The sequence below is a fragment of the Pantherophis guttatus genome, chromosome 8 (genome assembly GCF_059756535.1).
Source record: "Pantherophis guttatus breed Tessera chromosome 8, ASM5975653v1, whole genome shotgun sequence".
NCBI classification, from domain to species: Eukaryota; Metazoa; Chordata; class Lepidosauria; order Squamata; family Colubridae; genus Pantherophis; species Pantherophis guttatus.
The window spans coordinates 2,262,501-2,289,733 of record NC_142070.1 but is presented as its reverse complement, the minus strand read 5'-3'; the positions used below and the strand labels follow the sequence as shown (position 1 = coordinate 2,289,733).

Below are 27,233 nucleotides of genomic sequence, written 5' to 3'. Positions count from 1 at the left end.
GAATTGCTGAGTTAACAGAATCCTTTGTTTGAAGCTGTATAAAGTTGGACTCTCATGTTCATTACTTTGCTCGGATTCTTTAGGTAGCAATACCTGTCTGAACCTATTGCGCAATATACATTGTCTCTGATTAACCCAGAAAAGTTGTGTTGGTCTTATTAAATCCACAACAAACCGGCAAGGACATGTGATTACACTACTTGGCAATTCGGTGTGTTGCCTTTGTCTTCCTGGGAAGGCGAGAGAATAAAAAGCGGTGGCACATAACCTGGGAAGATTAAATATCCAAAGAATTTATTCGGTAAAACTCTTCGAAAGCCCCTTGACTTGCAAGGGCACGGCAATGCCCGCATTTTCATGGAAACCATTCTCATAAGCCAGGATTCTCCTGCCCGCCCCAAACGTTGCCCGCAAGCACCCCGTGGCCTCCGATCCGGAGAAGGACAACTTGTTCTGCCAGGACCAGCCTGCCAGCACAAAGCTGTGAGATATTTTGCGTCATTCCAGTACTTGGGTCTTAAGAAAACCATGTAGAATACAGAGACGGGGGAGGTGGGGTAGGAGACTAAGATGTAGAAGGTGTACAGGCAGTCCTCGATTTACAACGGTTCATTTAGTGACCGTTCGAAGTTACAACGGCACTGGAAAAAGTGACTTAGGACCGTTTTTCACACTTACGACCGTTGCAGTGTCCCCAGGGTCACGTGATCAAAATCTAGACACTTGCCAACTCATATTTATGACGGCTGCAGTATCCCGGGGTCACGCGATCCCCTTTCTGACGAGCAAAGTCAACTGGGAAGCCGGATTCACTTAACAACCACGTGATCCACTTAACGAATGCAGGGATTCGTTTTGCAATTGTAGCAGGAATGGGACGAAACTCACTGAACAACTGTCTCGCTTAGCTACAGAAGTGTGTGTGTGTGTGGGGGGGGGTCAATGGTGATCGTAAGTCGAGGACTGCCTGTAGTCTTTTAGCCACGATATCCTGCATCTTCAGTTTATTATGTCCGGAATTCAACTGTGGGAGAGATGAAGGAATAAGAGAAAAGAGCGGAGCACATTCTCTGCTTTAAAGTCGTGACAAGCAGCTCCTTCAATTCTGAGGTTAAGGCAGAACAGAAAAGGGGGAAAAAAGGATTATATAGGTGTCTGCTTCGAAGAACCCAGGCAGCTCTAGAAATTCATCCCTGTTTTCTGAGTGACTTATAGGCAGTCGGTCTTAAGATGGAACTGACGTCTGTGTTTGACACAGAGGGAAGGGAGGCAGGAAGGAGAGAGGGAGGAAGGAAGGAAGTGTAGAGGAAGGAAGGAAGGAAGGAAGGGAGGGAGGAAGGAAGGGAGGAGAGAGGGAGGAAGGAAGGAAAAGGGGATGAGAAGAAGAAATGAAGGGAGGCGAGAGAGGAAATGTAGAGGAAGGGAAGGAAGGAAGGAAAGGAGATGGGGATGAGAGGAAGCAAAGAGGGAAGAAGGGAGGGAGAAAGGGAGGGAGGGTGGAAAAGAGGATGAGAAGAAATGAAGGCGAGAGAGAGGACAGGAGGAAATGTAGAGGAAGGAAAAAAGGGAAGGAAGGAAGGAAAGGAGATGGGGATGAGAGGAAGCAAGCAAGCAAGGAGTGAGGGAGCAAGGAAGGTAGAAAGGAAAGAAAGAGATGGGGATGAGAGGAAGGAAGGAGGGGAGAAGGAAGGAAGGAGAAGGGAATGAGAAGGAAGAAGAAGGAGGAGAGGAAGGAAGGAAGTGCGGAGGATGGAAGGAAGGGAAGAAAGAAAGGGGGAAAAGAAAAGGAAACAAAGGAAAAAGGGAGCGCGGAAGGAAATGCTAAGAGAAAGACAATGAAAGGAAAGATGCAAAGGAAGGAAGGAAATGGAGGAATGAAGGAAGGAGAAAGAGAAAGGAAGGAGGGAAAGGAAATGGAGGAAGTAAACGGAAACGAAAGAGAGGGGAAAAGGAGAGGGAGGAAAGAAAAATGTTCAGGTATTTGTAAACCTATCAACAATATTTCTCCGTAAAATGCCTGGCTAGGAGATCTCAGTTTGTTTGAAAGTTCCAGGAGGCGCATTCATCGTTTGTGGGCCGAGGGCCGGCATTCTCGCAGCCTCCCCAAACCAAAAGGGCCCCAGGCGGAAGAAGGGCCCGAGAGCCACGTTCTCCTCGGGGCGCTGCTGCTGCCTGACGGCCCTTCCTTGCCCTCACTGGGCCTGTCCGTTTGCCTGCAGTTGACGCAGACGCAGCTGGCGGAGACGCAAAGCGAGGTCCTTGGGCACCTTCCCGCCTTTGGCCAGGATCTCTCGCAGACGCTGCTTGGGGGTCTTGGTCAGGCGGAAGTCGCAGATGGTGGGGTTGTCCTCGTAAGTGACGTGGCAGGTTCGGGTGACGGGGTGGTAGCCCTCGGCCGTGGCGGTCACCTCGTATTCTCCGGGATTGAGCAGGCGCCAGTAGTCCCCATCGAAAGCTGCCAGGGGAGAAATGCACGAGAATGCTTTCTTGGAGACGTCTCATGACCCAGCTAGGGAATATTATCAGTGCCAAAAGGGAATGGGGTTTGTGGAGAGGAGGAGGAGGAAGAGGAGGAGGAGGAGGAGGAAGAGGAGGAAGGGGGAGGAGAAGGAGGAGGATGACAACTGTGGGTTTGTTAGTGCTCTCTGAGCTTGGCTTTCTTGCAGATGTTTCCTTACCCAGCTAGGGAATATTATCAGTGCCAAAAGGGAATGGGGTTTGTGGAGAGGAGAAGGAGGAAGAGGAAGAGGAGGAGGAGGAGGAGGAGGGGAGGAGGAGGAGGAGGAGGAGGAGGAGGAGGAGGAGGAGGAGGAGGAGGAGGAAGGGGAGGAGGAGGAGGACTATGGGTTCCTTGGTGCTCTTTGCGCCTGGTTGTTTCCTTACCCAGCTAGGGAATATTATTAGTGCTAGAAGGGAGTGGGATTTGTGGAGAGGAGCAGGAGGAAGGACCGGGGTCCCTGGTGCAGTTTTCTTCCAGACATTTCATAACCCAACTAAGTAACATCATCAGTAAATGTTCAACAGCACTGATGACATTACTTAGTTGGGTCATGAGACGTCTGCAAGGAAACCACCCAGCTCAGAGAGCACCAAGGACCCCACAGTTCAATCCTGAACTACAAATATTCTCCTTTATTGGTAAACGGAGGAGGAGTTAACGGGGAGCCATTGCATCGGCGCCCCACATGGACCACGCCAAGGCTTTTGGTACCTGTCCTGATGTCATGGTTGATGCCGTCGACGGAAATGATGGCATCGGCGAGTCCTTGCTCCGTGTCTTTGTCCCGGACGATCCCCTTAATCCCTCGGTGGATCTGAAAGGAGACATACGATTAGCTGGCAGATTTTGGTTAAGGCACCGAACTAGAGAGCAGGAGACGGTGAGTTCTAGTCCTGTTTTAGGGCACAGAAGCAACAGAAAACACCCATTGCGGACAATGGGCTTGCTTAACGACCGTCGTCTTCCCTTAATGGCTGTGGTGATTCACTTAACGACTGCCACAAAAAAAAAGGTTGTAAAATTGACATAGTCACATGTTGACCTGCTTAACGATGGACATGACTTAGGACCGGCGTGCCTTATGGCTCAATTATGGTCGTAAGTCAAAGACTTCCTGTAAGCCAAATCCTGTGTTGTTGTTCTCGAGTCTTCTGCCCGAGTGAAATCTGTGTGTGAAATGCAGGTAGTCCTCGACTTACGACGGTTCATTTGGTGGCCGTTCAGAGTTACAATGGCACTGAGAAAAGGGACCCGTGTCACGTGATCAAAATTCAGACGCTTAGCCAGTGACTCGTACTTACGACGGTTGCCGTGTCCCATGGCCACGTATTCCCCTTTTGCGAACTTCTGACGAGCAAAACCAGATTCACTTAACAAGCGTGTTACTAACCCCCCCCTGCAGTGAACAATTGTGGCGAGAAAAATCGTACAATGGGGCAAAATTCGCTTAAGAACCGTCTCACTTAGAAATTGGAATAAATAAAATATGCCTTTGTGAGAAATCTGTGTAATATGTAAATTGGGAGGAAAAAAAAAAACTAAGGTAAACTGATTTGAGGATAAGGGTCAAAGGATTAAAATTAGTCAAAATGTTGTTTTATAAAATATAATAAAAATGGAGTGGTATTGAATTGAAACTAAGAATAAATGGTGATAAAATTGTAAGGTAAAACACTTAACAAGAGGTTAGAATATTGTAAAAATTGTTTTGATATGACTTGTGTAAGATATAAGGTAAAGAAGAATAAAGATATGTTTAGAATTGTTATGCAGATGTAAAATGAGTGAAAGTGAATTTGAAACTAATTTTGGATAGATATAATGGATTTATATAGATGAAAATGTTAAATTTGAGGTAAAATTGGCTTTTTCTTAAGTTTTGAATTTCTTTTTTATCTTCTTTTTTTTTCTTTTTTTGTTTATTTATAAAAGATGTAATGGAAATTGTGAATTGAGCTTGTGAAAGGAATGTAAGCGTGGTAACCATCTATGACCGGATCGAGATTTTTGCTCTTGAAAGTTATGTTTTTATGTTTAAATTTGAAAAAATAAATAAAAAATATTTACAAAAAAAAAAGAAAAGAACCGTCTCACTTAGCAACAGAAATGTTGGGCTCCTCAATTGCGGTCGTAAGTCGAGAAGTACAGGTCAGCTCCAGCTGACACTACCTGCATGCAAGGACCTGGGTTACTGAGATGACCCCCGTGGCTGGATCTCCCAAAGGATTTATCAAAGTTTGGAACTGGTCCCAGGATCCTGGGTTGAAACATGGGGTTGGAGGTGGGGGGAACGGATGACACAGGTGACCCCTACCTGTTCCATGTAGAGCAACAGGGATTCCTTGTTGTTCTCCCACTCCTGAGGAAGCTCCGATTCGTGCGGGAATTTGTCGCAGGAGAGCTCGATCGTCACCTCAAAGCAGTTGGTGTGCAGGTAGCTGAAGTCGTTCATACCTGCAAGGGAGGTATGAACCTGAGCAGTCGTCCCTTTGACCCTGGCGGCAGAGTTCCCCAACTTTTCTGGGTCGGTGGCTCGGAGGTGGGGGGAGAGGGAAGGGAGGGGCAGGAGGAGCCTTTACGTGGGCGTGCTCATGGGCGAACGCCGGCTGCGCGCGCGGTGCGAACAGAGTGGCAACGGTGGTGATCGTGCGAAGTGGTTCGTGGTTCTGACCTAGGCTTCTCAAAAGCACGAAGTCGACTCCTAGTCCCGATAAAACCCCTTTTATTTAGTTTAAAGGGAATTCCTCTCCAGCAAAGTTGCGGCCAATAGTCTTTCAAGAGATTTCACAGCCGGTATCTTCCAAACGCCACGCTGTAGTATTGTCTGAGACAATACTTGGCAAGAAGTCAGGAACAGATTGTTGCTCTAATGCAGAGGTCTTCAAACTTGGCAGCTTTAAGACTTGTGGACTTCAACTCCCAGAATTCTCCAGCCAGCGGGAGTTGAAGTCCACAAGTCTTAAAGTTGCCAAGTTTGAAGACCTCTGCTCTTAATGAATTGAACTAATTGTCTCCTGCAAACTCCCCTCCCCTTTCGCTATTCCCTCTGGGAGGGGGCCATTCACCGTCCACCTGTGGCTTTACTCCTGAGTCGACCCTTGTTCTTTAGCTGTTCCCTTCTCCTGGCAGCTCTGTGCATGCACACACTGGGAACAGGCCCCAGCTGTTCTTCTACCCCACTGATGTCCAACTCCAAAGGCAGCTGACAACTGTCAGACGGCCCTGGCCCCCTCTCTGCCTCATCAGCACTCATCAGAGCCTTCCCCAGAGTCCAGGACTGGCCCATGTTCCTCAACAACCTCCTCACTGTCTGAGTCTGCCACCAGCTCCGCTGGCTGCTGGTGGGACACAACAGCTAGCACGAGGTGTGTCTGCGTGTGCATACATGCACTTAAACAAGCCAGCCAATCATGCAGCTTGGTGGCCAACAGGCTACGGCCCGGTAGTGGGCTGTGGCCCACAGGTTGGGGACTCTTGCATTGGGGAACCTCCTCCTCTGATGGGGCCGGACCCGCAAGTGATGTAGAGAGAGACAGTTTGGTGTAATGGTTCAGGTCAGTGGTGGATTGCTTCTGGTTCGCACCGGTTCGCAAGAACCGGTATTAAAAATTTCTAGTAGTTCGGAGAACCGGTAACAACATTGATTGGCCACGTCCCCGAACCGGTCCCCGGCCCGGTCGCTGCTCGCTTACCCTGCCCACCTCATCAGAGGCTTTTTTTTTTTTTTTTTAACTTTTAAAAGCATTTTCTCTACAACCTTTTCGGCTGAAAAAATGCTTTTAAAAGTTTTTAAAAAGCCTCTGATGATCGCGCGGCTCAGCTGGGATCGTCAGAGGCTTTTAAAAGCATTTTTTTCTGCAACCTCTTCGGTGCTTTTTCAAGAGGCAACTGGACTTCCTGATTTTTCTTTGAAGACGTTTCGCTTCTCATCCAAGAAGCTTCTTCAGCTCAGACTGGATGGTGGGGAATGGAAGGGTTTATACCCCTTGCAGACAGCCGGTCACTTGCATCCTTTTTAGGGAGACGGTGAGGCCACTTGGAGATTTGTCTGAGTGCTCGGTTTCAAAGAAACACCAGAAAGTCCAGTTGCCTCCTGAAAAACAAAAAAAAAAAAGCACCTTAGGGACAACCCTTTGTTTAATGCTAGTCTGTTTAGTTTACTGCTAGTCCTCATGGAGGACGTCCCGTTCACCTACTTCCCGGCACGGTGTGCCAGTTGGCTCCGTTGATGATGTTTCCCTCCTGCATGAAGTCCTCGTAGTGGCACAGCCGCCGTTCGTCGTCCACCATGACCAGGTTGGAGGTGGCGTAGACATGGGCCAGCCATCGGAAGACGGCGTCGTCGGCGGTGGGGGTCAGCTCCTGGGCTTTCCAGTAGGTGCGGGTCATGTCGAAGGGGTAGGTCACCACCAGCTCCCCTCCGTGCAGGTTGGCGCTCAGGACGAAGGGGTAGCGCTGCATCCAGCTGATAACCGCCCGGGTTTCTGGGGCAACCTTGGCAGGAAAGAAACAGTTCAGGATGAGCCAGACCAGAGATGCCCTCCCTTTAGGGCAGGGGTCTCCAAGATGGGGCAACTTTACAATTTGTGGACTTCTGGCAGTTGAAGGCCACAAGGCCGGCTGAGGAATTCTGGGAGTTGAAGGCCAGAAGGCCGACTGAGGAATTCTGGGAGTTGAAGGCCAGAAGGCTGACTGAGGAATTCTGGGAGTTGAAGGCCACAAGACTTGCTGGCTGAGGAATTCTGGGAGTTGAAGGCCAGAAGGTTGACTGAGGAATTCTGGGAGTTGAAGGCCAGAAGGTTGACTGAGGAATTCTGGGAGTTGAAGGCCAGAAGGTTGACTGAGGAATTCTGGGAGTTGAAGGCCAGAAGGTTGACTGAGGAATTCTGGGAGTTGAAGGCCAGAAGGCCGACTGAGGAATTCTGGGAGTTGAAGGCCACAAGACTGGCTGGCTGAGGAATTCTGGGAGTTGAAGGCCAGAAGGCCGACTGAGGAATTCTGGGAGTTGAAGGCCAGAAGGCCAACTGAGGAATTCTGGGAGTTGAAGGCCACAAGACTGGCTGCCTGAGGAATTCTGGGAGTTGAAGGCCAGAAGGCCAACTGAGGAATTCTGGGAGTTGAAGGCCACAAGTCTGGCTGCCTGAGGAATTCTGGGAGTTGAAGGCCAGAAGGCAGATTGAGGAATTCTGGGAGTTGAAGGCCAGAAGGCCAACTGAGGAATTCTGGGAGTTGAAGGCCAGAAGGCCGACTGAGGAATTCTGGGAGTTGAAGGCCAGAAGGCCGACTGAGGAATTCTGGGAGTTGAAGGCCACAAGACTGGCTGCCTGAGGAATTCTGGGAGTTGAAGGCCAGAAGGCCAACTGAGGAATTCTGGGAGCTGAAGGCCACAAGACTGGCTGCCTGAGGAATTCTGGGAGTTGAAGGCCAGAAGGCCGACTGAGGAATTCTGGGAGTTGAAGGCCAGAAGGCCAACTGAGGAATTCTGGGAGTTGAAGGCCACAAGACTGGCTGCCTGAGGAATTCTGGGAGCTGAAGGCCAGAAGGCCAACTGAGGAATTCTGGGAGTTGAAGGCCAGAAGGCAGATTGAGGAATTCTGGGAGTTGAAGGCCACAAGACTGGCTGCCTGAGGAATTCTGGGAGCTGAAGGCCAGAAGGCCGACTGAGGAATTCTGGGATTTGAAGGCCACAGATTGTAAACTTGCCAAGGTTGGAGACGATTGTTAAAGTGCATTTTACGGCCCCTGGGCCACATCGGGCCTTTTGACTGTCCCTGTTCAGCCCCCGTGGATTGCTTTTACAGGTGGTCCTCGACTTACAGTCCTTCGTTTAGTGACCGTTCGAAGTTACAACGGCATTGAAAAAAGGGACAGGGCCGTTTTTCACACTTGCAGCATCCCCTTGGTCACATAATTAAAATTCAGACGCTTGGCAACTGACTCATATTTATGACCATGTCCCGAGGTCACATGATCCCCTTTTGCAACCTTCCGACAAGCAAGGGGTGGGGAGACCCAGATTCACTTAACGACCTTTTGCTAACTTAACAACTGCAGTCTTAACAGCCCTTAACAACTGTGGCAAGGACGGTCGTAAGATGGAGCAGAGTTCACTTAACTACTGACTCGCTTAGTCCCAAAAAAGGAAACTTTGGGCTCCACTGTGGTCGTACAGCGAGGTCAGCCTGTGTCCAATTGGTCTATTGTAGTGCCATGCTTGAAAAGGGGGAGGGGAGGAGGAGAGGTATGAAGATGGGGGAAGCTGGGCATCCGGGTCAGCCCTCTGCTAAGGGGGCACGGGGGTGGGACTCACCGTGGCGTTGGGGAAGGTATATGACTCCGGGATGGGGATGTAGTGGTTGGGGAACTTGTGGGGCACCAACTCGGCATCCTCGGCGTCCCACAGCTCCGTGTTGAGGTCGGCAAAGTTGTGGTTGAGATCAAAGCCTTCGTACGTCCATCGGCCCATCGCCCAGCCGGACAGCTCCGAGCCCTGCAGAGTCGCCAGAAAAATGAGGGGATTGGAGACCCCATTCGGTGCCTCTCCGGATGACCGGCCTGGGGAGTTTGGTAATCCACTCCCCAATTGCATCTTCCCAGGCCCCCTGAGCAGGAAGGCAGGACATGTGGTGGGACTCAGTTACCAAGGATGTCCATCTGGAGGGACCCAGGAAAAGGGCCTTCTCGGTGGTGGCTCCTTCCCTGTGGAACCTCCTTTCCCAGGGATAAGATGGGCTTCCCCTTTGCTGCTTTTCCCCAAAGTTTTGATCACTGGTTTGATGAGTGGGCCTGGGGACCCCCACTCGGGTGCCTTGTTTGAGTGTGGGCTAAAGGGTAAGTTTTTAACTGGGGAGGAGGGAAGGAAGGAAAGAGAGAGGGAGGAAGAAGGAAGGAGGAAGGAGAAGGGAGGTGGAAGGAGAAAGTGGAAGGGAGGAGGGAGGAAGGAAGAGAAAAAGGAGGAAGAGAAAGAAGAAGGGAGGAGGGAGGAGGAAGTAGGAAGGGGAAGGGAGGGAAAGAGGCAGGGAGGGAGGAAGGAAAAGAAAAAGGAAGGAAGAGAAAGAAAAGGAAGGAAAGAAAAAAAGAAAAGGGAAGGGAGGGAGGAACAAGGAAGGAAGGGAGGAAGGAAAGAAAATGGGAGGGAGGGAGGAGAGGGGGAAGGGGAGGGAAGGAAGGAAGGAGAGAAGGAGGAAGGGGGAAGGGGGAAGGGGAAGGAAGGGAGGAAGGAGAAAGGAAGGAAGAGAGAAAGGAGGAAGAGAAAGAAGGAGGAAGGAGGGAGGGAGGGGAGGGAGGGAGAGAGGAGGAAGTAGGAAGGGGAAGGGAGGGAAAGAGGCAGGGAGGGAAGAAGGAAGGAAAAGAAAAAGGAGGAAGGAAGAGAAAGAAAAGGGAAGGGAAGGGAGGGAGGAAGGAACCAGGAACAAAGAAATGAAGGAATGAAAGATGGGAGGAAGGAAGGAAGGAAGCAAAAGAAAGAGAAAGAAAGAAAGAAAAGAAAAAAAGAAAGAACTTCTCACTACCCTCCAACCCATCCTGGATTCAGACGAGGTTTCCTTTGTAACTGGGATTTGGGGGCCTTTCCGGATCGAACCCGTCCGAGCGTGGCCCCTTCACTCCAGAAACTTACTTTAAATTTTATTTTTTGGGGCGTTTGCAAGACTTTTGCGACATCAATCTCACTAGTGCCATTTTGGTAGAGGAAAGCAGAGTTGGCGAGAGGAATGGGGTGGCTGTCCAAGGACACACACACACACACACACACACACACACACACACACACAGTGCCGCTGTGCCACGCACCAGCTTGTAGGCCGTCTCGTAACCATCGGGGTTCATGGAGGGCATCAGGTGGATCCGAGTCTCAGTGACCAGCCTCCGGATACGAGGGTTGCCTTGCTTGTATTCCTGGCACAGGTACTCCATCAGGTTGAGCACCAGTTCCCGGCCCAGCGCCTCGTTGCCGTGCATGCCGGCCACGTAGCGGAACTCCGGTTCGCCTGCAATGGTGGAAGGATAACATCCTGGGGGTGTGTTGAGGGATCGAAGGACCCCGTTTGTGGATTCCCCCCCAAAACCTTGAGACAGAGCAGTATCTCTCAACCTTGGTAAGTGGGAAATGGATGGACTTCAACTCCCAGAATTCTTTGCTGGCTGGCGGATTCTGGGAGTTGAAGTCCACTCAACTTGCCTGGGTTGAAAAATACTGGATAAACTAGATTGCAAGGTCGGCTGGGGGATTCTGGGAGTTGAAGTCCACCCAATTTGAAACACTGGATAAACTAGGTCAGGGATCAGCAACCTTAAACACTCAAAGAGCCATTTGGACCCGTTTCCCACAGAAAAGAAAACACCGGGAGCCACAAAAACCCTTCCCGTGCCTGACGATTTTTTGAGCGGCCACAAAATTAACATATGTAGTTGAATTAAACGTTCTTTTTTCTTCTGAAACTTTTCTTTTCTTGGATTTATTCATGGTTGGCCTACCGGGGGGTCGAAAAGCTCAATAAATCGCGTGCTGGCGGGTGTCGCACATTGGCGGTTGTGACACATATTTTGAGTGACGGAGCCGCAGCAGAGGGGTGAAAGAGCCACATGCGGCTCCAGAGCCGCAGGTTGCTGATCCCTGAGCTAGATAGATTCTCGGACTCAGTTGGCAGAGAAGCTCCTTGTCAACGGAAACAAGCCACGATTCCCGTCTTCTGCAGCCAAACTCCAATTAAACTCTCTTCCTGCAAAACGGAGAGAGCATCCCGAGATGTCACTCACCTACTTCGTGCTTCCCGGGGTTGTCTGAAATCTCCATGACGTACATTTTCAAGCCCAGGTAACTTTTCCCGATGCTGTATATCCTGGTGATATTCGGACAAGCGTCGCTGACTTTTTTCAACAGCTGCCAGGAGAAAATTAAATTTCTCTAAATTAATATCTCTGAAATGGAAGAATTGATGGTGATCGGATATGATTTTTTCCCGTCCCTTTCGGGGTTAAGGTTAGAAGCAATGGGTGGAAACTAATCAAGGAGAGAAGAAACCTAGAACTGGAGAAATTTCCTGAAAGTGAGAACAATTAACCAGTGGAACAGCTTGCCACCAGAAGTTGTGAATTCTCCAACACTGGAAGTTTTTAAGAAGAGATTGGACATCCATTTATCTGAAACTGGCCTGAACAGGGGGTTGGACTAGAAGACCTCCAAGGTCCCTTCCAACTCTGTTATTCTATTCTGTTCCTTCCGTGGTTCTTGAGTACTTTGATAATCATTTTCTAAGAGAAGAGAATGAATTAAGAGCTGAGCCCTGGAGCCAGTGGTGGGTTGCTCCCGGTTCGCAAGAACTGGTAGTAAAAATTTGTAGTAGTTCGGAGAACCGGTAATAACATTGGCTGGCCACGCCCCTGAACCGGTCCCCGCCCCGGTCGCCACTCGCTTACCTCGCCCTCCTCTTCAGAGGCTTTTTTTTTTTTTTTACTTTAAAAGCATTTTTTCTTCAACCTCTTCGGAAAAAAAAAATGCCTTTAAAAGCCTCTGGCGATCCCAGCCGAGTTGCCTGATCGTCAGAGGCTTCTAAAAGCATTTTTTTCTGCAACCTCTTAAGGTTGTAGAAAAAAAGCTTTTAAAAATAAAATAAAATAAAAAGTTGGCCAAGCCCACCCAGTCACATTACCCCCCCCCCACCAAACCACGCCCACAAAATAAGCCACGCCCACAGAACCGGTAGAAAAAAAAATTAGAACCCACCCCTGCCTGGAGCCCCTCGCGAGAAAGAACCCACCTTCCTCATCTCCTTGTAGTTGTGATGCCTAAAATCCAATTTATCGTTGGTGCCAGGGGTGTGTTCCCACGGATAAATGTTGTTGGGATCTGGAAAGGAGCACAGGATGCGTAAATGAAAACTACGGCAAGGTGTTTTATCGACAAAGGAAGATGGGAGGAAAAAAAAACATTTTTGTTGGGGTGGATCCAATTGATAGTGGACCAAAGGTGAGCAGCTGGATAAAAAATGGCGCATATAGGTTGTCAATTTACAATGACTCTCCATCTGAGAGCTGACGGACGGCCCAGGCTCTGCCTCTGTCCCTCTCTCTCTGCCACCTCCATTCCCTCTTCCCCACCTCGGAGCTCCCAGGTTCTGGAGAACCGGTAGCGGAAATTTTGAGCAGTTCAGAGAACCGGCAAATGCCACCTCTGGTTGACCCCAGAGTGGGGTGGGAATGGAGATTTTGCAATATCCTTCCTCCAGGAGTGGGGAGGGAATGGAGATTTTGCAGTATCTTCCCCCAGGAGTGGGGAGGGAATGGGGATTTTGCAATATCCTTCCCCCAGGAGTGAGGAGGAAATGGGGATTTTGCAGTATCCTTCCCCCAGGAGTGGAGAGGGAATGGAGATTTTGCAATATCCTTCCCCTGGAGTGGGGAGGGAATGGGGATTTTGCAATATCCTTCCCCCAGGAGTGGGGAGGGAATGGGGATTTTGCAATATCCTTCCCCCAGGAGTGGGGTGGGAATGGAGATTTTGCAATATCCTTCCCCCAGGAGTGGGGAGGGAATGGGGATTTTGCAATATCCTTCCCCTGGAGTGGGGAGGGAATGGGGATTTTGCAATATCCTTCCCCCAGGAGTAGGGAGGGAATGGGGATTTTGCAATATCCTTCCCCCAGGAGTGGGGCTGGAATGGGGATTTTGCAGTATCCTTCCCCCAGGAGTGGGGAGGGAATGGGGATTTTGCAATATCCTTCCCCCAGGAGTGGGGCTGGAATGGGGATTTTGCAGTATCCTTCCCCTGGAGTGGGGTGGGAATGCAGATTTTGCAATATCCTTCCCCCAGGAGTGGGGTGGGAATGGAGATTTTGCAATATCCTTCCCCCAGGAGTGGGGAGGGAATGGGGATTTTGCAATATCCTTCCCCCAGGAGTGGGGCTGGAATGGGGATTTTGCAATATCCTTCCCCCAGGAGTGGGGAGGGAATGGGGATTTTGTAGTATCTTTCCCCTGGAGTAGGATGGGAATGGAGATTTTGCAGTATCCTTCCCTTGCCACGCCCATCAAGCCACACCCACAGAACCGTTAGTAAAAAAAAAAAAAAGGATTTCACCACTGCATGGGCCTACCTGGCAGGGCGCATCCCAGGATCTCGGCTCTCAGGCAAATCGTCTCGTTCTCGAACCAGGTTTGAGGATTGATCCGGATGTAGCGTGCCACGACCGGCTCGGGCAGCAAATTAAGGACGGGGGTCTCGAGTTCCTTGTTGGCCGGGAAAACCTGGAAGGAACAAAGTCGGAGCGAAATAAATCAGATTTTCTACACATTTGGCCGGGGGATTCCCCAGCAGAGACCAGCTGCCCCCTCCCCAAATCTCTGCGATCTGCTGATTCTGGCCCAATGCTCCCCCCCCACCATGTCCTTTTCCTTGGGCGAAGGACAGAGGGGCTACCCATCGGTCTTCGATTTGCTTGGCGCCTTCAGTTGGCACATCCTTGGATTTGGACGTCGTGGTCAGCCCCGTGGTGCCAAGAGGCAGCTCCGTTTCAGGGTTGGGCTCAAAAGAAGAAATGCTGGCAAGGGAAGAAATGCGATGGGAGAAAATTTTGGGCTCCGAAAAAGATCATATCCAGACGGGGTGGGGGAAAAAAAAAAGGAATCAGAACTCTGGAACGCCGGTCAAATTTTAAGTCCTGCAGCTTTCGCTGCCCAACAGATCTTTTCAGGCTACCCCAAGTTTCTGTTCCTTCTGCTGAGAAATGTACAGATCGTTCTTGAAGATATTGGGGGAAAAAAAATCTAGGTATCTGCTGGGTGTATTTTTCCTTTCTGTTTTTTTCCCCCCTTTGAGTTTTGCATGACAAGCGAGTTGCCCGACCGAAGTGCGGTTGAGAAAGGCCACTCCTGGAATCAGTGGGGAAATCTAAATTTCTTTCCTACCGGTTCTGTGGGCGTGGCCTGGTGGGGCGTGGCTTGGTAGGGGGGGTCATGTGACTGGGTGGGTGTGGCTATCTAACCATGTGACCGGGAGATCAAAAGACAGAAACTCACTAACAATGTCCTGTTGGAGCGGGGTTGGACTAGATGACCTCTAGGTCCCTTTCAGCCCTGGATTATCCTCTGAAGCTGCGTCTAGTGCCAGGTTTGGAGTCCTTCCTTCCTCTCCTTTTTCCCTCTCTCCCTCCCTCCCTCCTTCCTTCCTTTCTTCCCTCCCACCCAACCTCCTTCCTTCCCTCCCTCCCTCCCTCCCTCCCTCCTTCCTTCCCTCCCTCCCTCCCTCCTTCCTTCCCTCCCTCCCTCCCTCCTTTCTTCCTTCCCTCCCTCCCTCCCTCCTTCCTTCCCTCCCTCCTTTCTTCCTTCCCTCCCTCCCTCCCTCCTTCCTTCCTTCCCTCCCTTCTTTCTTCCTTCCCTCCCTCCCTCCCTCCTTCCTTCCTTCCTTCCTCCCTCCTCCCTACCTTCCTTCCCTCCTCTCTTCCTTCCTTCCCTCTCTCCCTCCCTCCCTCCTTCCTTCTCTCCCTCCCTCCCTCCCTCCTCCCTCCCTTCCTTCTCTCCCTCCCTCCTTCCTTCCTTCCTTCCCTCCCTCCCTCCTTCCTTCCTCCCTCCTCCCTCCCTTCCTTCCCACCTTCCTTCCCTCCCCACTCCTTCCTACCTTCCTTCCCTCCTTCCTTCCTACCTTTCTTCCTTCCCTCCTTCCTTCCTTTTCTTCTTTTTCCTTCCCTCTTCATTCTCCTTCCTTCCCCTCTTCTTTTTTCCCCTTCCCTCCTCTCTTCCCATCTTCCCTTCTTTTTTTTTTCTTCGTCTTTCCTCTTTCCCTTTCTCCTCTCCTGTCCCTTCTTGGATGCTCAAATGCAAAAGGGGAAACATTTCTCAATGCCTCCTCGCCTTAGGATCAAATGCCACTTTTGCTAATCGTTTCTTTCGACTAGCCCTCTGCCAGCCAAAAAACAGGAGCTCCGTTTTTGCTGGCAGAGGCTCTTAAAAGCATTTTTTCTACAACCTCTGAAGTTGTAGAAAAAATGCTTTTAAAAGCCTCTGACGATCCCAGCTGAGCCGCGCGATCATCAGAAGCTTTTTTTTTTTTACTTTTAAAAGCATTTTTTCGGCCAAAAACGTTGTAGAAAAAATGCTTTCAAAAACTAAAAAAAAAAAAAAGCCTCTGATGATTGTGCGGCTCAGCTGGGCATGGGGGGAGGACAGGGATTTTTGCTACCGGTTCTCCGAACCACCCGCCTCCATCGCTACCGGATCGGGCGATCCGGTCCGAACCGGGAGCATTTCACCCCTGCGCCTGATATATGATATGAGCGTACCCCCCTTCTACTCCTCTTGCACACAACTTTGTGAATAGCCCTTCGAAGCTTGCCCGGTCCTCCTCCCCTCTTCGGACTTACTACTTCTTGGCTCCCATTTTTGGAAGGCCTCCAGCGATGAGTGTCGTTGCTAAACTGGATTTTGTACGACGTCACCCAGCTGTAACTGGAGGAAGAAGAGAAACGGGCGGTTCAGAACAGGCTAGTGCAAAAAGAGAGGATTCGCACTCGGCTCTTTGTAATATCACTGCTTTATCCGGCATCCACAGCCTACTGGGTTAACTTCCATCATCCTCAGAATCTCAGCTACAGTTTTCGTAAGGGTACGGGTAGTCCTCGATGTACGACTGTAATGGAGACTGCCCGTTATAGGTAGTCCTCGACTTACGACTGCAATTGGGGCCCACCCCACAAAAAAAATTCTTTTGCTAAGCGAGACAGTTGTTAGGTGATCTGTGTCCCGTTTTACGACCTTCCTAGCCACGGTTGTTAACGGAAGCGCTGCCATTGTTAAACGAGGAACGCGGTTGTTAAGCGAATCTTTGAATTTGTTTATCAGAAGGTCGCAAAAGGGGATCGCGCGACCCCCCTGGGACACTGTGACCGTCAACGAGGAAAGCCAGACAATCACTTAAGCATTGCAGTGATTCACTGTGACTAGAAAGGTCGTAAAACGAGGCAAAACTCACTTAGCCAATGTCTCACTTAGCAACGGAAGTTTTGGGCTCCATTGTGGTCGTAAGTCAAGGACTTCCTGTTTGACTTAGTAAGAAAAGGTGGCTCATGCGTTATGTTAAGGCAAGGCTTCCACAACATGCTCCGTCACAGAATAACTGAGTTGGAAGGGGCCTTGGAGGTCTTCTAGTCTGACTCCAAGGTCCAGTAGAAAACCCTGTACCAATTCAGTCCAATTTCTTCTTGAAAAACCTCCATTGATGGAGCACTCACAACTTCTGGTGGCAAGCTGTTCCACTGGCTAATAGTTGGAAATTCCCATCACCAACTGCCCAGCCTAAGCCAGGGATCGCGAACCTTTTGGGGCTGGGAAAAGCTGGAGCCGCGGAAGAAGGTTTGCGCCTCCCAGCCTCCGCGAGAGACTTACGTCCAGATGGAGTTCAGCGCTTGGGTGATCACCCCGGTGAAGCGCGTCAGGCGCCTGGCATCAATTTCCAGCCACTGGTCCTGGTCGTTGTATCCGGCGCACCAACCTCCGTCGTACAAATCGCCGTCGTGAATTCCGGACTGGGGGGGGGGGGGAGGAAAGCGGAACGGAAAGAAAAGTGATCTTCAAGAGGGCAGGAAGACTTGGACGTGCGTACGGGTGGGTGTTTGTGGGTGTCTTTGAGGGGGGGTGTGAGAGAGAGGGAGGGAGGGAGGGAGAGGGAGAAAGAAGGAGAGAGAGGGAGAGAGACAGAAGATAGATGGTAGATAGATAGATAGATAGATAGATAGATAGATAGATAGATAGATAGATAGATAGATAGATAGATAGAGGGAGGGGGAGAGAGAGAGGGAAAGAGGGAGAGAGACAAGATAGATGATAGATAGATATATAGATGGATGGAGAGAGGGAGGGAGGGAGAGAGGGAGAGAGACAAGATAGATGATAGATAGATAGATAGATAGATAGATAGATAGATAGATAGATAGATAGATGGATGGATGGATGGAGGGAGGGAGGGAGGGAGAGGGAGAGAAGGAAAGAGAGAAAGAGGGAGAGTTGGAGAGAGGCAAGATAGATGATAGATAGTTAGATAAATGGAGAGAGAGGGAGAGGGAGGGAGAGAGGCAGAGAGACAGAAGATAGATTATGGATAGATAGATAGATAGATAGAGAGAGAGAGAGAGAGGGAGGGAGGGAGAAGATAGATAGAGAAAGAGAGGGAGGGAAGGAGGGAGAGGGGGAGAGAGAGGAGAGGGAGGGAGACAGAAAGATAGATAGATAGATAGATAGATAGATAGATAGATAGATAGATACATAAATAGATAGATAGAGGGGGAGAGGGAGGGAGAGAGAGAGGGAGAGAGAGAGGGAGGGAGAGAGGGAGGGAGAAGATAGAGAAAAAGAGGGTGGGAGGAAGTGAGGGAGAGGGAGAGAGAGAGGAGAGGGAGAGAAAAAGAAAGAAAGAAAGAAAGAAAGATAGGTGATAGAGGGAGAGGGAGGGAGGGAGAAGATAGAGAAAGAGAGGGAGGGAGGGAGAGAGAGGGAGAGGGAGAGGAGAAAGGGGGATGGAGGAAGGAGAAGAAACGAGAAGAAGGAGAAATGGATGGAGGAGGAGGAGAAATGGATGAAGGAGAAGGAGGGATGGAGGAGAAAGGGGGAGAAGAAAATGGAGGAGGAAGAGGAGGAGGTGGGCCTTCTTCCTTTTGGCTCTGCTTGGAGGGCAAAGGGAGTACATAAAGCTTGAAGTCCTCTCCTGGAGGCCCCGTGGGACATTTGGCCTTCAATTCACTCTCTTTGAGGAGGTCCTCACCCTGGGACGAGGGCCAGGGCTTTAGAAGGCGGAGCTGCTTAATGACCAGCTCTCATCCCTTTTCCAGGGAAACTGTCAGAGAGGGAGGGAAGGAGAGAGAGACAGAAAGAGAGAGGGGGGGAGGGGAGGGAGAGAGAGAGAGGGAGAAAGAAAGAAAGAAAGAAAGAAAGAAAGAAAGGGATGGAGGGAGGGAGGGAGGGGGAGACAGTGAGTGTGTGTGTGTGTGTGTGTGAGAGAGAGAGAGAGAGAGCTTTGCAATTCCCACTGGAGTTTTGGGGTGCCCCAATTTCCATCTGGCGGGAGCTTTATCCCCCTCGCTTCCCAGAAGTTCCGCTTCCCACCTGCAGCCCATTTCACCCCATTGCCCCCCCTTCTCCTCCCCACTTCTCCCACTCTCACCAAGGAGGGAGGGAGGGTTCTGCCTGCTGGGACCAGCATGTGCAACCAGGACGAACAAAGGAAGGGGCAGGACAACAGCCGTCTCCCTCTGCCCCACATCGGCCCCCAGGAACATGGCCGGCCTGCCCTTTGCAACTAATTATCAATCAGAACACAGCCGGAAGGGATCTTGGAGGTCTTCTAGTCCAACCCCGTGCTCAAGAAGGAGACCCCAAACCCGTGATGGCAAACCTATGGCACATGTGCCACGGGCGGCACGTGGAGCCGTATCTGTGGGCACGCGAGCGTTGCCCTAGCTCAGCTCCAGCACGCATGTGCACGCCTGCCAGCTGATTTTCGGGCCTTCCGGCACCACCGGAAGTCAGGAAATGGGCTGTTTCCGGCCTCAGGAGGGCCTCTGGGTGGGATGGGGAAGGCAGTTTTCACCCTCCCCAGGCGCCTAGAAAGGCTCTGGAGCCTGGGGAGGGCGAAAAACAAGTATACTGGGCCCATAGTTCCATCACGTGCCAAAAGCAGGTCGTGCATATATGCCCAGGGGGGCAGGGGGCATTGAATTATGGGTGTGGGCACGCATGCGCGACCCCCCCTGCCCCGCACTCCCCCCGTGCATGCCTGTTTTTTGGACCATTTTCAGGCTGTTTTTTGGGCTCTTTTCAGGCGATTTTCCCAGCTCTTTTTCCAGCAGTTTTTCCAGTGCTCCAGCACCCGCGAAGACCAGTTGAAAATCGGAAGAGCACCTGGCGACAGCACGCGTTCCCATAGAGAGGGCTCTGTATGCCACCTCTGGCATGCGTGCCATAAATTCGCCACAGGGGTGGGTTCTACTTACCTTTACTACTGGTTCTCTTTGTGTGCACGCTTTGCGCGCGATCGCCTCTTCAGTCACGCGCTTTGCGCGCGATCACCGCGTGCATGCTCGGTTCGCTCGCAGGACACCAAATTTGCGCTTCTCGCAAGGGCGTTGCGAATCTGCCCAGCTGAGGTGCGGCAATCCGCTCTGCCGCACCTCTCAGCTGGGCGAAAAAACCGACATATAAGGTCGGCATAACGCCGGGGCGGGCGGGAGGGCTCAGCTCCCGAAGACAGAGAACCGGTTCGGTGACGTCATATCATTCTCCGCTACCAGCTCTCGCGAACCGGGCTGAACCGGGAGGAACCCACCACTGGTTCGCCATCATGGGTATAGGGTCTCCTTCCTGAGCAGGGGGTTGGACTAGAAGACCTCCAAGGTCCCATCCAACCCAATTATTCTATGTTCTTGAATAAGCCTTCACTCTGTGTTCTCCAAAGCACCAAGAGGGCAGGACAATGGGTGGAAACTAACCAAGGAGAGAAGCAACCCGGAATTAAAGAGAAACTTCCTAACAGTGAGGACAATTAACCAGTGGAACAGCTTGCCACCAGAAGTTGTGGATGCTCCATCACTGGAGGTTTTTAAGAAGAGATTGGACAGCCACTTGTCTGAAATGGTCTATATCAGGGGTGAAATCCAACAGGTTCTGACGGGTTCTGGAGAACTGGTAGCAGAAATTTTGAGCAGTTCGGAGAACCGGCAAATACCACCTCTGGCTGGCCCCAGAGTGGGGAGGGAATGGGGATTTTGCAGTATCTTTCCCCCTGCCACGCCCACCAAGCCACGCCCACAGGGTCTCCTGCCAGAGCAGGGGGTTGGACTAGAAGACCTCCAGGGTCCCTCCCAACCCTGTTATTCTGTTATTCGATTGTATGACGGTTTTGTTCCCTCTGCAGGCAAAGACAATGCTGGATCCCACAGCCAGCACCTATGGCGTGAACTCCCAACGATGGGGGCCTTACCTGGATGTTGAGGCGCCCACGGTGAGGGCCGAGTCCATCCCGCTTGGAACTGGAAGCTCGCAGTTGGGAGTCCCGGACTCTCAGAGACTCGAGACCCAGCGGAGGGCATTCTGGTTGGGGAAGAAGAAGGAAAGGAATGGAGGGATGTGTTGTGACTCCAACCCCCGAGCCTGTCCTATCGGAAGGAGAAGACTCCGAAGGTGAAGGAGAGGAGTTGGCCAGGCCTCCCTCTCCAGGACCCTCCTCTCTGGCAATGCCTCAGGTGTCTCCCGAGGGAGAAGAGATTGGCCAGAAGCCAGGTATCTCTGAACAGTCTCAGTCGGACAGTGATGGAGATAAGTCTTGGCTGGATCCACACCAGTGTCAGAAAGACAAGCGCACGCAGCAGAGAAGGAGGCGTGCCAAAGACTAAGTTGAGTCACTGGACCACACCCCACAGGGGATAAAAGGGGGTGTGGTGGTCATTCAGGCTCTGTGACGGGCAAAACTAAACAACTAGCGAGTCGCATTGTATCTCTGAAACTACGTTATCTGCCTGCCTTGGATTTAATCCGGACTGGACTTGACAATTCTTTGACTTTGTGTCTTTGTTTTGGTTTATCTGACGGAGGAGGAACACCTCCCTCTGTGAGTAAAGTTCTTGGCAAGGAGCTCCTGGGTTGCTGCCAATCCTGTTATCGAAGGAATTTATTGTCTGCAAGTTTTATTTAACCCCTGGCTGACTGTTTGTGTGTGTGTGTGAGACGGGGACAGAACAGGATGGGTGGCCGGGAGACCAAATCAGCTCGGTGAAAGCCCCCTCCCCAGAGACCCCCCCTTCCTCCCTTAGGCATGAAAAGCCAGCTGGGTGGCTTTGAGCCCATCATGCGCTCTTCCGGCCCAATTCACAGGGGAGGATCAGGGGGGGAAGGTGTGTCACGGTGTGTATATGGTGGGATAGAAATCCTGTAAATAAGGGAAAAGTGGAGTTCACTCCAAGCCCCCAGGGAAGAGGCTGGAGGGCGGGGAGGGGGCAGGCGTTGGTGTCTGCTTGCTTTTAATTATAATCACGAAAGTATTTCTTGCAGGAGCCACGGCTGAGTCAACCACGCCGAGGGGGAAAAAAAATCAAAAATCAAAAAATAAATCCAGGCAGAAATGTGATGAGGAGCTGAACCGCAATTTTTAGGAGACCCTCTCTGGGCCTCTTGTCCTCTGCAAGCGCCAGGAGAATTTATGCAGAGTAAGCACTTTGATTCCAAATGGCTCTTTTCTTTTTCTTTTCTTTTCTTTTCTTTTCTTTTCTTTTCTTTTCTTTTCTTTTCTTTTCTTTCCTTTCCTTTCCTTTCCTTTTCTTTCCTTTCCTTTCCTTCCTTCCTCCCTTCCTTTCTTTCTTTCTCTCCTGCCCCCTTGTCTTTCCCTCCCCTCCTTTCCTGTTCTTTCCTTTTCCTTTCCTTTCCTTTTTGTTTCTTTCCTTCCCTTCCCTTTCCTTTCCTTTCCCTTTCTTTCTTTCTTTCTTTCTTTCTTTTCTTTCTTTCTTTCTTTCTTTCTCTTTCTTTTTTCTCCCCTGCCCCCTTGCCTTCCCCTCCCCTCCTTTCCTGTCCTTTCCCTTTCCTTTCCTTTCTTCTCCTTTCTTCTCCTTTCCTTTTTGTTCCTTTCCTTTCCTTTCCTTTCCTTTCCTTTCCTTTCCTTTCCTTTCCTTTCCTTTCCTTTCCTTTCCTTCCTTCCTTCCCTCCTTCCTTCCTTTCTTTCTTTCTCCCCTGCCCCCTTGCCTTCCCCTCCCCTCCTTTCCTGTTCTTTCCCTTTCTTTTCCTTTCCTTTCCTTTCCTTTCCTTTCCTTTCCTTTCCTTTCCTTTCCTTTCCTTTCCTTTCCTTTCCTTTCCTTTCCTTCCCTTCCCTTCCCTTCCCTTCCCTTCTCTTTCCTTTTCACTCCTTTCCCTCACTTCCCTTCCCTCTTCTTCCTTCCCTTCCCTTCCCTTCCCTTCCCTTCCCTTCTCTTTCCTTTTCACTCCTTTCCCTCACTTCCCTTCCCTCTTCTTCCTTCCCTTCCCTTTCCTTCCCTTCCCTTCCCTTCCCTTTCCTTCTCTTTCCTTTCCTCCTTGCCCAGTCGCCAGGATTTTAAAAGCTGCAGGAGAGACCAAAATATGCAAAGCTTTGCTCTCCACCGGCCAAAACAAATGGACAACTGTCAAAGTCCATTGTGGTTGCACCACCGATGCAGGGATGCCAAAAGCCCATCATCCTTTCTTGGAGGATGCCAATCCGTTGATGTCAATCCAGGACATATTGCAGAATTTGCATTTAATTTTGCAGGGGACAAATCCAGAATTGGAGTTTGAAATACAAGGAAGTGAGTGAATGAGTAAGTAAGTAAGTAAAAGGAAGGAAGGAAGGAATTGAAGAGGAAGGAAGGAAGGAGGGAAGGAAGGAAGGAAAGAGAGAGAGAGAGAGAGGAAGAAAAAGGAGGGAAGGAAGGAAGGAAGGAAAGAGAGAGAGAGGAAGAAAAAGGAAGGAAGGAAGGAGGGAAGGAAGGAAGGAGGGAAGGAAGGAAGGAAAGAGAGAGAGAGAAGAAGAAGGAAGGAAGGAGGGAAGGAAGGAAAGAGAGAGAGAGAGGAAGAAAAAGGAAGGAAGGAGGGAAGGAAGGAAGGAGGGAAGGAAGGAAGGAAGGAAGGAAAGAGAGAGAGGAAGAAAAAGGAAGGAAGGAAGGAGGGAAGGAAGGAAGGAAGGAAAGAGAGAGAGAGGAAGAAAAAGGAAGGAAGGAAGGAGGGAGGGAAGGAAGGAAGGAAGGAGGGAAGGAAGGAAGGAAGGAAAGAGAGAGGAAGAAAAAGGAAGGAAGGAAGGAGGGAAAGAAGGAAGGAGGGAAGGAAAGAAGGAAGGAAAGAGAGAGAGGAAGAAAAAGGAAGGAAGGAAGGAGGGAAGGAAGGAAGGAAGGAAAGAGAGAGAGAGAGGAAGAAAAAGGAAGGAAGGAAGGAAGGAGGGAAGGAAGGAAGGAAGGAAAGAGAGAGAGGAAGAAAAGAAGGAAGGAAGGAAGGAAGGAAGGAAGGAAGGAAGGAAGGAAGGAAGGAAGGAAGGGGTGTTTGTTGTCCCTAGTCCTTCCCTCCCTATCATGCCTGGGTGAGGAATTCTGGGCGTTGAAGTCAACAGGTCTTAAAGTCCCTAAGGTTGGATACCCTTGACTTAAAGGGAGCACCACATTTCCCACAGCCCCCCATATCCGCCCAAAGCATGCTCAAGGGTGTGACGATCCATGCAAGTTCCTAGTCCTCAGTGCTGCTGTGGCTGGCATCTGCACCCACCAGGAAATGCACCGTTTGGGTTAATTGAAAAAAAAAATCATCGGAAAGTCAATCTTTTTCCCCCCCCACTCATTGAAAACAAAAACTCCAGGATGCAAGAGGGATGGGAAGAGAGGCCCCTCTTTAGGAGACAGCTGCTGTGCATTTCCTCTTGGCCTCCTGTCCTCCCCTCCTGCTGTTTTCCTCACTGTTGCTTTTGCTTTTGCAACGTTTTTATTTTCTTCGTTGAAAGCTGCCTTTCTTTCTCCGGGCGAGAACCGGCTGTCCCTTTCTCAGCTGGCAGGCTGACGGCTTCCAGATTTCTGGAACTGACCGGCAGAGCTGCAGCCAAACCCAACAACTCAATGCCACTGGAAGCCTGGAAAGCCAAAAAGAGGGGGAAAAAAAACAGAACCGGCTTTCCAAGAACGATCCGAAAGAGCACAAAGTGGCATCCGGAGATCAGAGAATCCGAGTGTCCCTCGATGAAAAAAAGCTACAAATTCAGGAAAGTTCGGAAAGTCTAATTCTTGAAATGTGTCTCCTAGACTTAGGACCACAATTTTAGCCCAACGCGTCTGTTGTTAAGTGAGACATTTGTTAAGTGAGTTTTGCCCCATTTTACAACCTTTCTTGCCACTGTTGTTAAGTGAATCACTGCAGTTGTTAAGTTAGTAAGCCGGTTGTTCAGTGAATCTGTTACGGGAATTTTCCCATTGAGAGAGAGAGAGAGAATGGAGAAAGATAAAAACAGATAGGAGGTAGATTAGAGGGAGGCAGACAAGCAAACAAACAGGAGATAGATACAGTGATGATGATGATAGATAGATAGATAGATAGATAGATAGATAGATAGATAGATAGATAGATAGATGTTAGTTAGATAGATAGATAGAAAGATAGATAGATAGATGTTAGATAGATAGATAGATAAATAGATAGATGTTAGATAGATAGATAGATAGATAGATGTTAGATAGATAGATAGATAGATAGATAGATGTTAGATAGATAGATAGATAGATAGATAGATAGATAGATAGATAGATGTTAGATAGATAGATAGATGTGAGAGAGATGAAATAGAGATAAAGAGATGGATGGATGGATGGATGGATAGATGGATAGATAGATGATATAGATGATAGATTAATAGATCAATCTCAGTCCTTTGGGAGAATGGCGGCATATAAATCGCAAAAATAAATAAATAAATAAATCGATCATAGAGAGATGACAGAGAGAAAGAGAAAGTTAGATAGAGATAGATAGATGAAAGAGAAAGATAGAGAGATGAGAGAGATAATAGAGAGAGAGAAAGATGGATGGATGGCTATAGATAGATAGACAGACAGACAGACAGAAAGACAGATAAAAAATATAGACAGATAGATGAGAGAGAGAAAGAGAAAGATAGATAGATGAGAGAGATGAGAGAGATAATAGAGAGGGGGGGAAAGATGGATGGATGGAGATAGAGAGATAGACAGACAGACAGATAGTTAGACAGACAGATGAGAGAGAGAGAGAGAGAGAGATAATAGATGTGTGTGAGAGATGATAGATAGATACATAATAGATAAATGAGAGAGATAATGAGACAGACAGAGAGATATTTCATAGAGAGTTCCACAAGTCTTAAAGTTGCCACAGTTGGAGACCCTGCCCTGCTCCAGAGGACGTGGGCCGCTCGTCCCACCCCCCAAAAGGCCCTGCCTGGGATGATGGGTGTTGCAGTCCAGCCTTCTGAAAGGGGACCTGTGGGTCGGAGGAGCTCAGAGCTGGCCCAGGGGTGACACAAAGTGCCCAGGCAGCATCTCTGGTTGAGGAGGAGGAGGAGGAGGAGGGGCAAAGAGGAACAAAGGACCTACCGGATGCCTCTGGGGTGGCCGTTTCCGGCTTTAGCAGCTTTTGGATCTTCTTCTTCAAAACCTTTTTCTTGACTATTTTGACCCGGAGAGGCTTTTTCGGAGCTGGGGAAAAGTAAAACCACACAGCAGGTCAGTTTCCTTTCAACAGTTAATTATGGTAATCTCTCTCTCTCTCTCTCTCTCTATCTCTCTCTCTCTCTCTCTCTCTCTCTCTATATATATATATATATATATATCAATCTCTCTCTTTCTATCTATCTCTATCTCTATCTCTATCTATCTCTATCTATCAATCTCTATCTATCTATCTCTATCTCTATCTCTATCTCTATCTCTATCTTTCTATCTATCTCTATCTCTATCTATCTATCTCTATCTATCAATCTCTATCTATTTATCTCTATCTGTCTAATATCTATCTATCTCTATCTATCTATCTATCTATCTATCTATCTATCTATCTATCTATCTATCTATCTATCTATCTATCTACCTCTCTCTCTCTCTCTCTCTCTCTCTCTCTCTCTCTCTGTCTCCCTCCCTCCCCCTCCCCCCGTCTGTCTATTGGTCTGTCTATCTATCGTCTATCCTTATCTATTCTCTCTCTCTCTCATCTCTCTATCAGATTTAGAAACTGCCCATTTCCCTCACACATTAGATGCCAGTTGGATTATATTGACAAATATTCTTGACATTTATTAGGTGGTTGTTGATATTATCTGCTAGCTGTTGTAACCTGCTTAGATCCTATTGATTGAAGCTGTGGAAAAGTAACTGTTAGTTTAACATATACATGTAAATATACAATGAACATATAAAAATAAGTAAGATTCTCCCCTCCTTTCTTTCTTTCTTTCTTTCTTTCTTTCTTTCTTTCTTTCTTTCTTTCTTTCTTTCTTTCTTTCTTTCTTTCTTTCTTTCTTTCTTTCTCTCTCTCTCTCTCTCTCTCTCTCTCTCTCTCTCTCTCTCTCTCTCCCTCCCTCCCTCTCTCTCTCACATATATATAGGTACAGGTATAGAGATGGATGGATGATAGATAGATAGTAAATAGATAGATGGTAGATAATGATAGATGATAGATAAATAGATAGACACACACACAGAGCGCTAGGAAACAGGAAACGTCATGAAAGAAAACAACCAAGTTCAGAGAGCACACACAATCCTCCTCCCCCTCCTCCCTACACCCCCCCCCAACCTTCCTAGCACTGATGATGTTCCCTAGTTGGGTCATGAAACGTCTGCAAAAAACCCACCGGCTCAGAGAGTACCAAGGACCCCTCATTTAAACTCTGAGCTAGAAATATTCCCCTTTATCGATCTACAGCTGTCATACGTTTCATCAGCCGCCCCCCCCCTCTTGTCCTGCTACTTATCAGACCACCCTTCTCAAACCTGAGGTCCCCCAGATGCAAGGGACTACAATTCCCATCGTCACAACTGCTGGTTGAACTGGCCGGTTCAGGATTAGCGGAATTCTCTTCTTGCCGTCGCATTTCTTATGCGCCTGTTCTCGGAACATCCCTGCAAATACTTTTCCCCCTGCATCCAGCTCCCCCAAAAGAGGACAGGCGATGCCCTCCACCCCAAAACCACATCATCCCCTCCCTTTCCACCCCCAGCCCCCCCCATCTGGTACCTTTGCT

At 49.4% G+C, this 27,233-nt stretch overlaps 1 protein-coding gene across 2 annotated transcripts in view; it reads right to left on the bottom strand.

The window, feature by feature from the left end:
* Positions 1 to 269: 269 nt before the first annotated feature.
* CPXM1 (carboxypeptidase X, M14 family member 1) overlaps positions 270 to 27,233 on the bottom strand; it is a 28,589-nt gene continuing 1,625 nt past the window's right edge. Inside the window, exons 1-14 of one of the 2 annotated variants that reach the window (XM_060692254.2) lie at positions 27,227 to 27,233; positions 25,588 to 25,689; positions 20,463 to 20,572; positions 16,877 to 17,016; positions 15,856 to 15,940; positions 13,594 to 13,744; positions 12,259 to 12,347; positions 11,258 to 11,381; positions 10,292 to 10,488; positions 8,811 to 8,990; positions 6,697 to 6,994; positions 4,815 to 4,954; positions 3,212 to 3,314; positions 270 to 2,455 (exon numbers count right to left, since the gene is read on the bottom strand). The exon at positions 27,227 to 27,233 is cut by the window's right edge and continues 1,625 nt beyond it. In XM_060692254.2, the coding sequence (XP_060548237.2) occupies positions 2,193 to 2,455; positions 3,212 to 3,314; positions 4,815 to 4,954; positions 6,697 to 6,994; positions 8,811 to 8,990; positions 10,292 to 10,488; positions 11,258 to 11,381; positions 12,259 to 12,347; positions 13,594 to 13,744; positions 15,856 to 15,940; positions 16,877 to 17,016; positions 20,463 to 20,572; positions 25,588 to 25,689; positions 27,227 to 27,233 (1,989 nt within the window). In that variant the 3' untranslated portion in view covers positions 270 to 2,192. Of the gene's footprint in view, positions 2,456 to 3,211; positions 3,315 to 4,814; positions 4,955 to 6,355; positions 6,594 to 6,696; positions 6,995 to 8,810; positions 8,991 to 10,291; positions 10,489 to 11,257; positions 11,382 to 12,258; positions 12,348 to 13,593; positions 13,745 to 15,855; positions 15,941 to 16,876; positions 17,017 to 20,462; positions 20,573 to 25,587; positions 25,690 to 27,226 lie in introns of those variants that run through there. The other variant, XM_087874801.1, reaches the window with a different exon arrangement.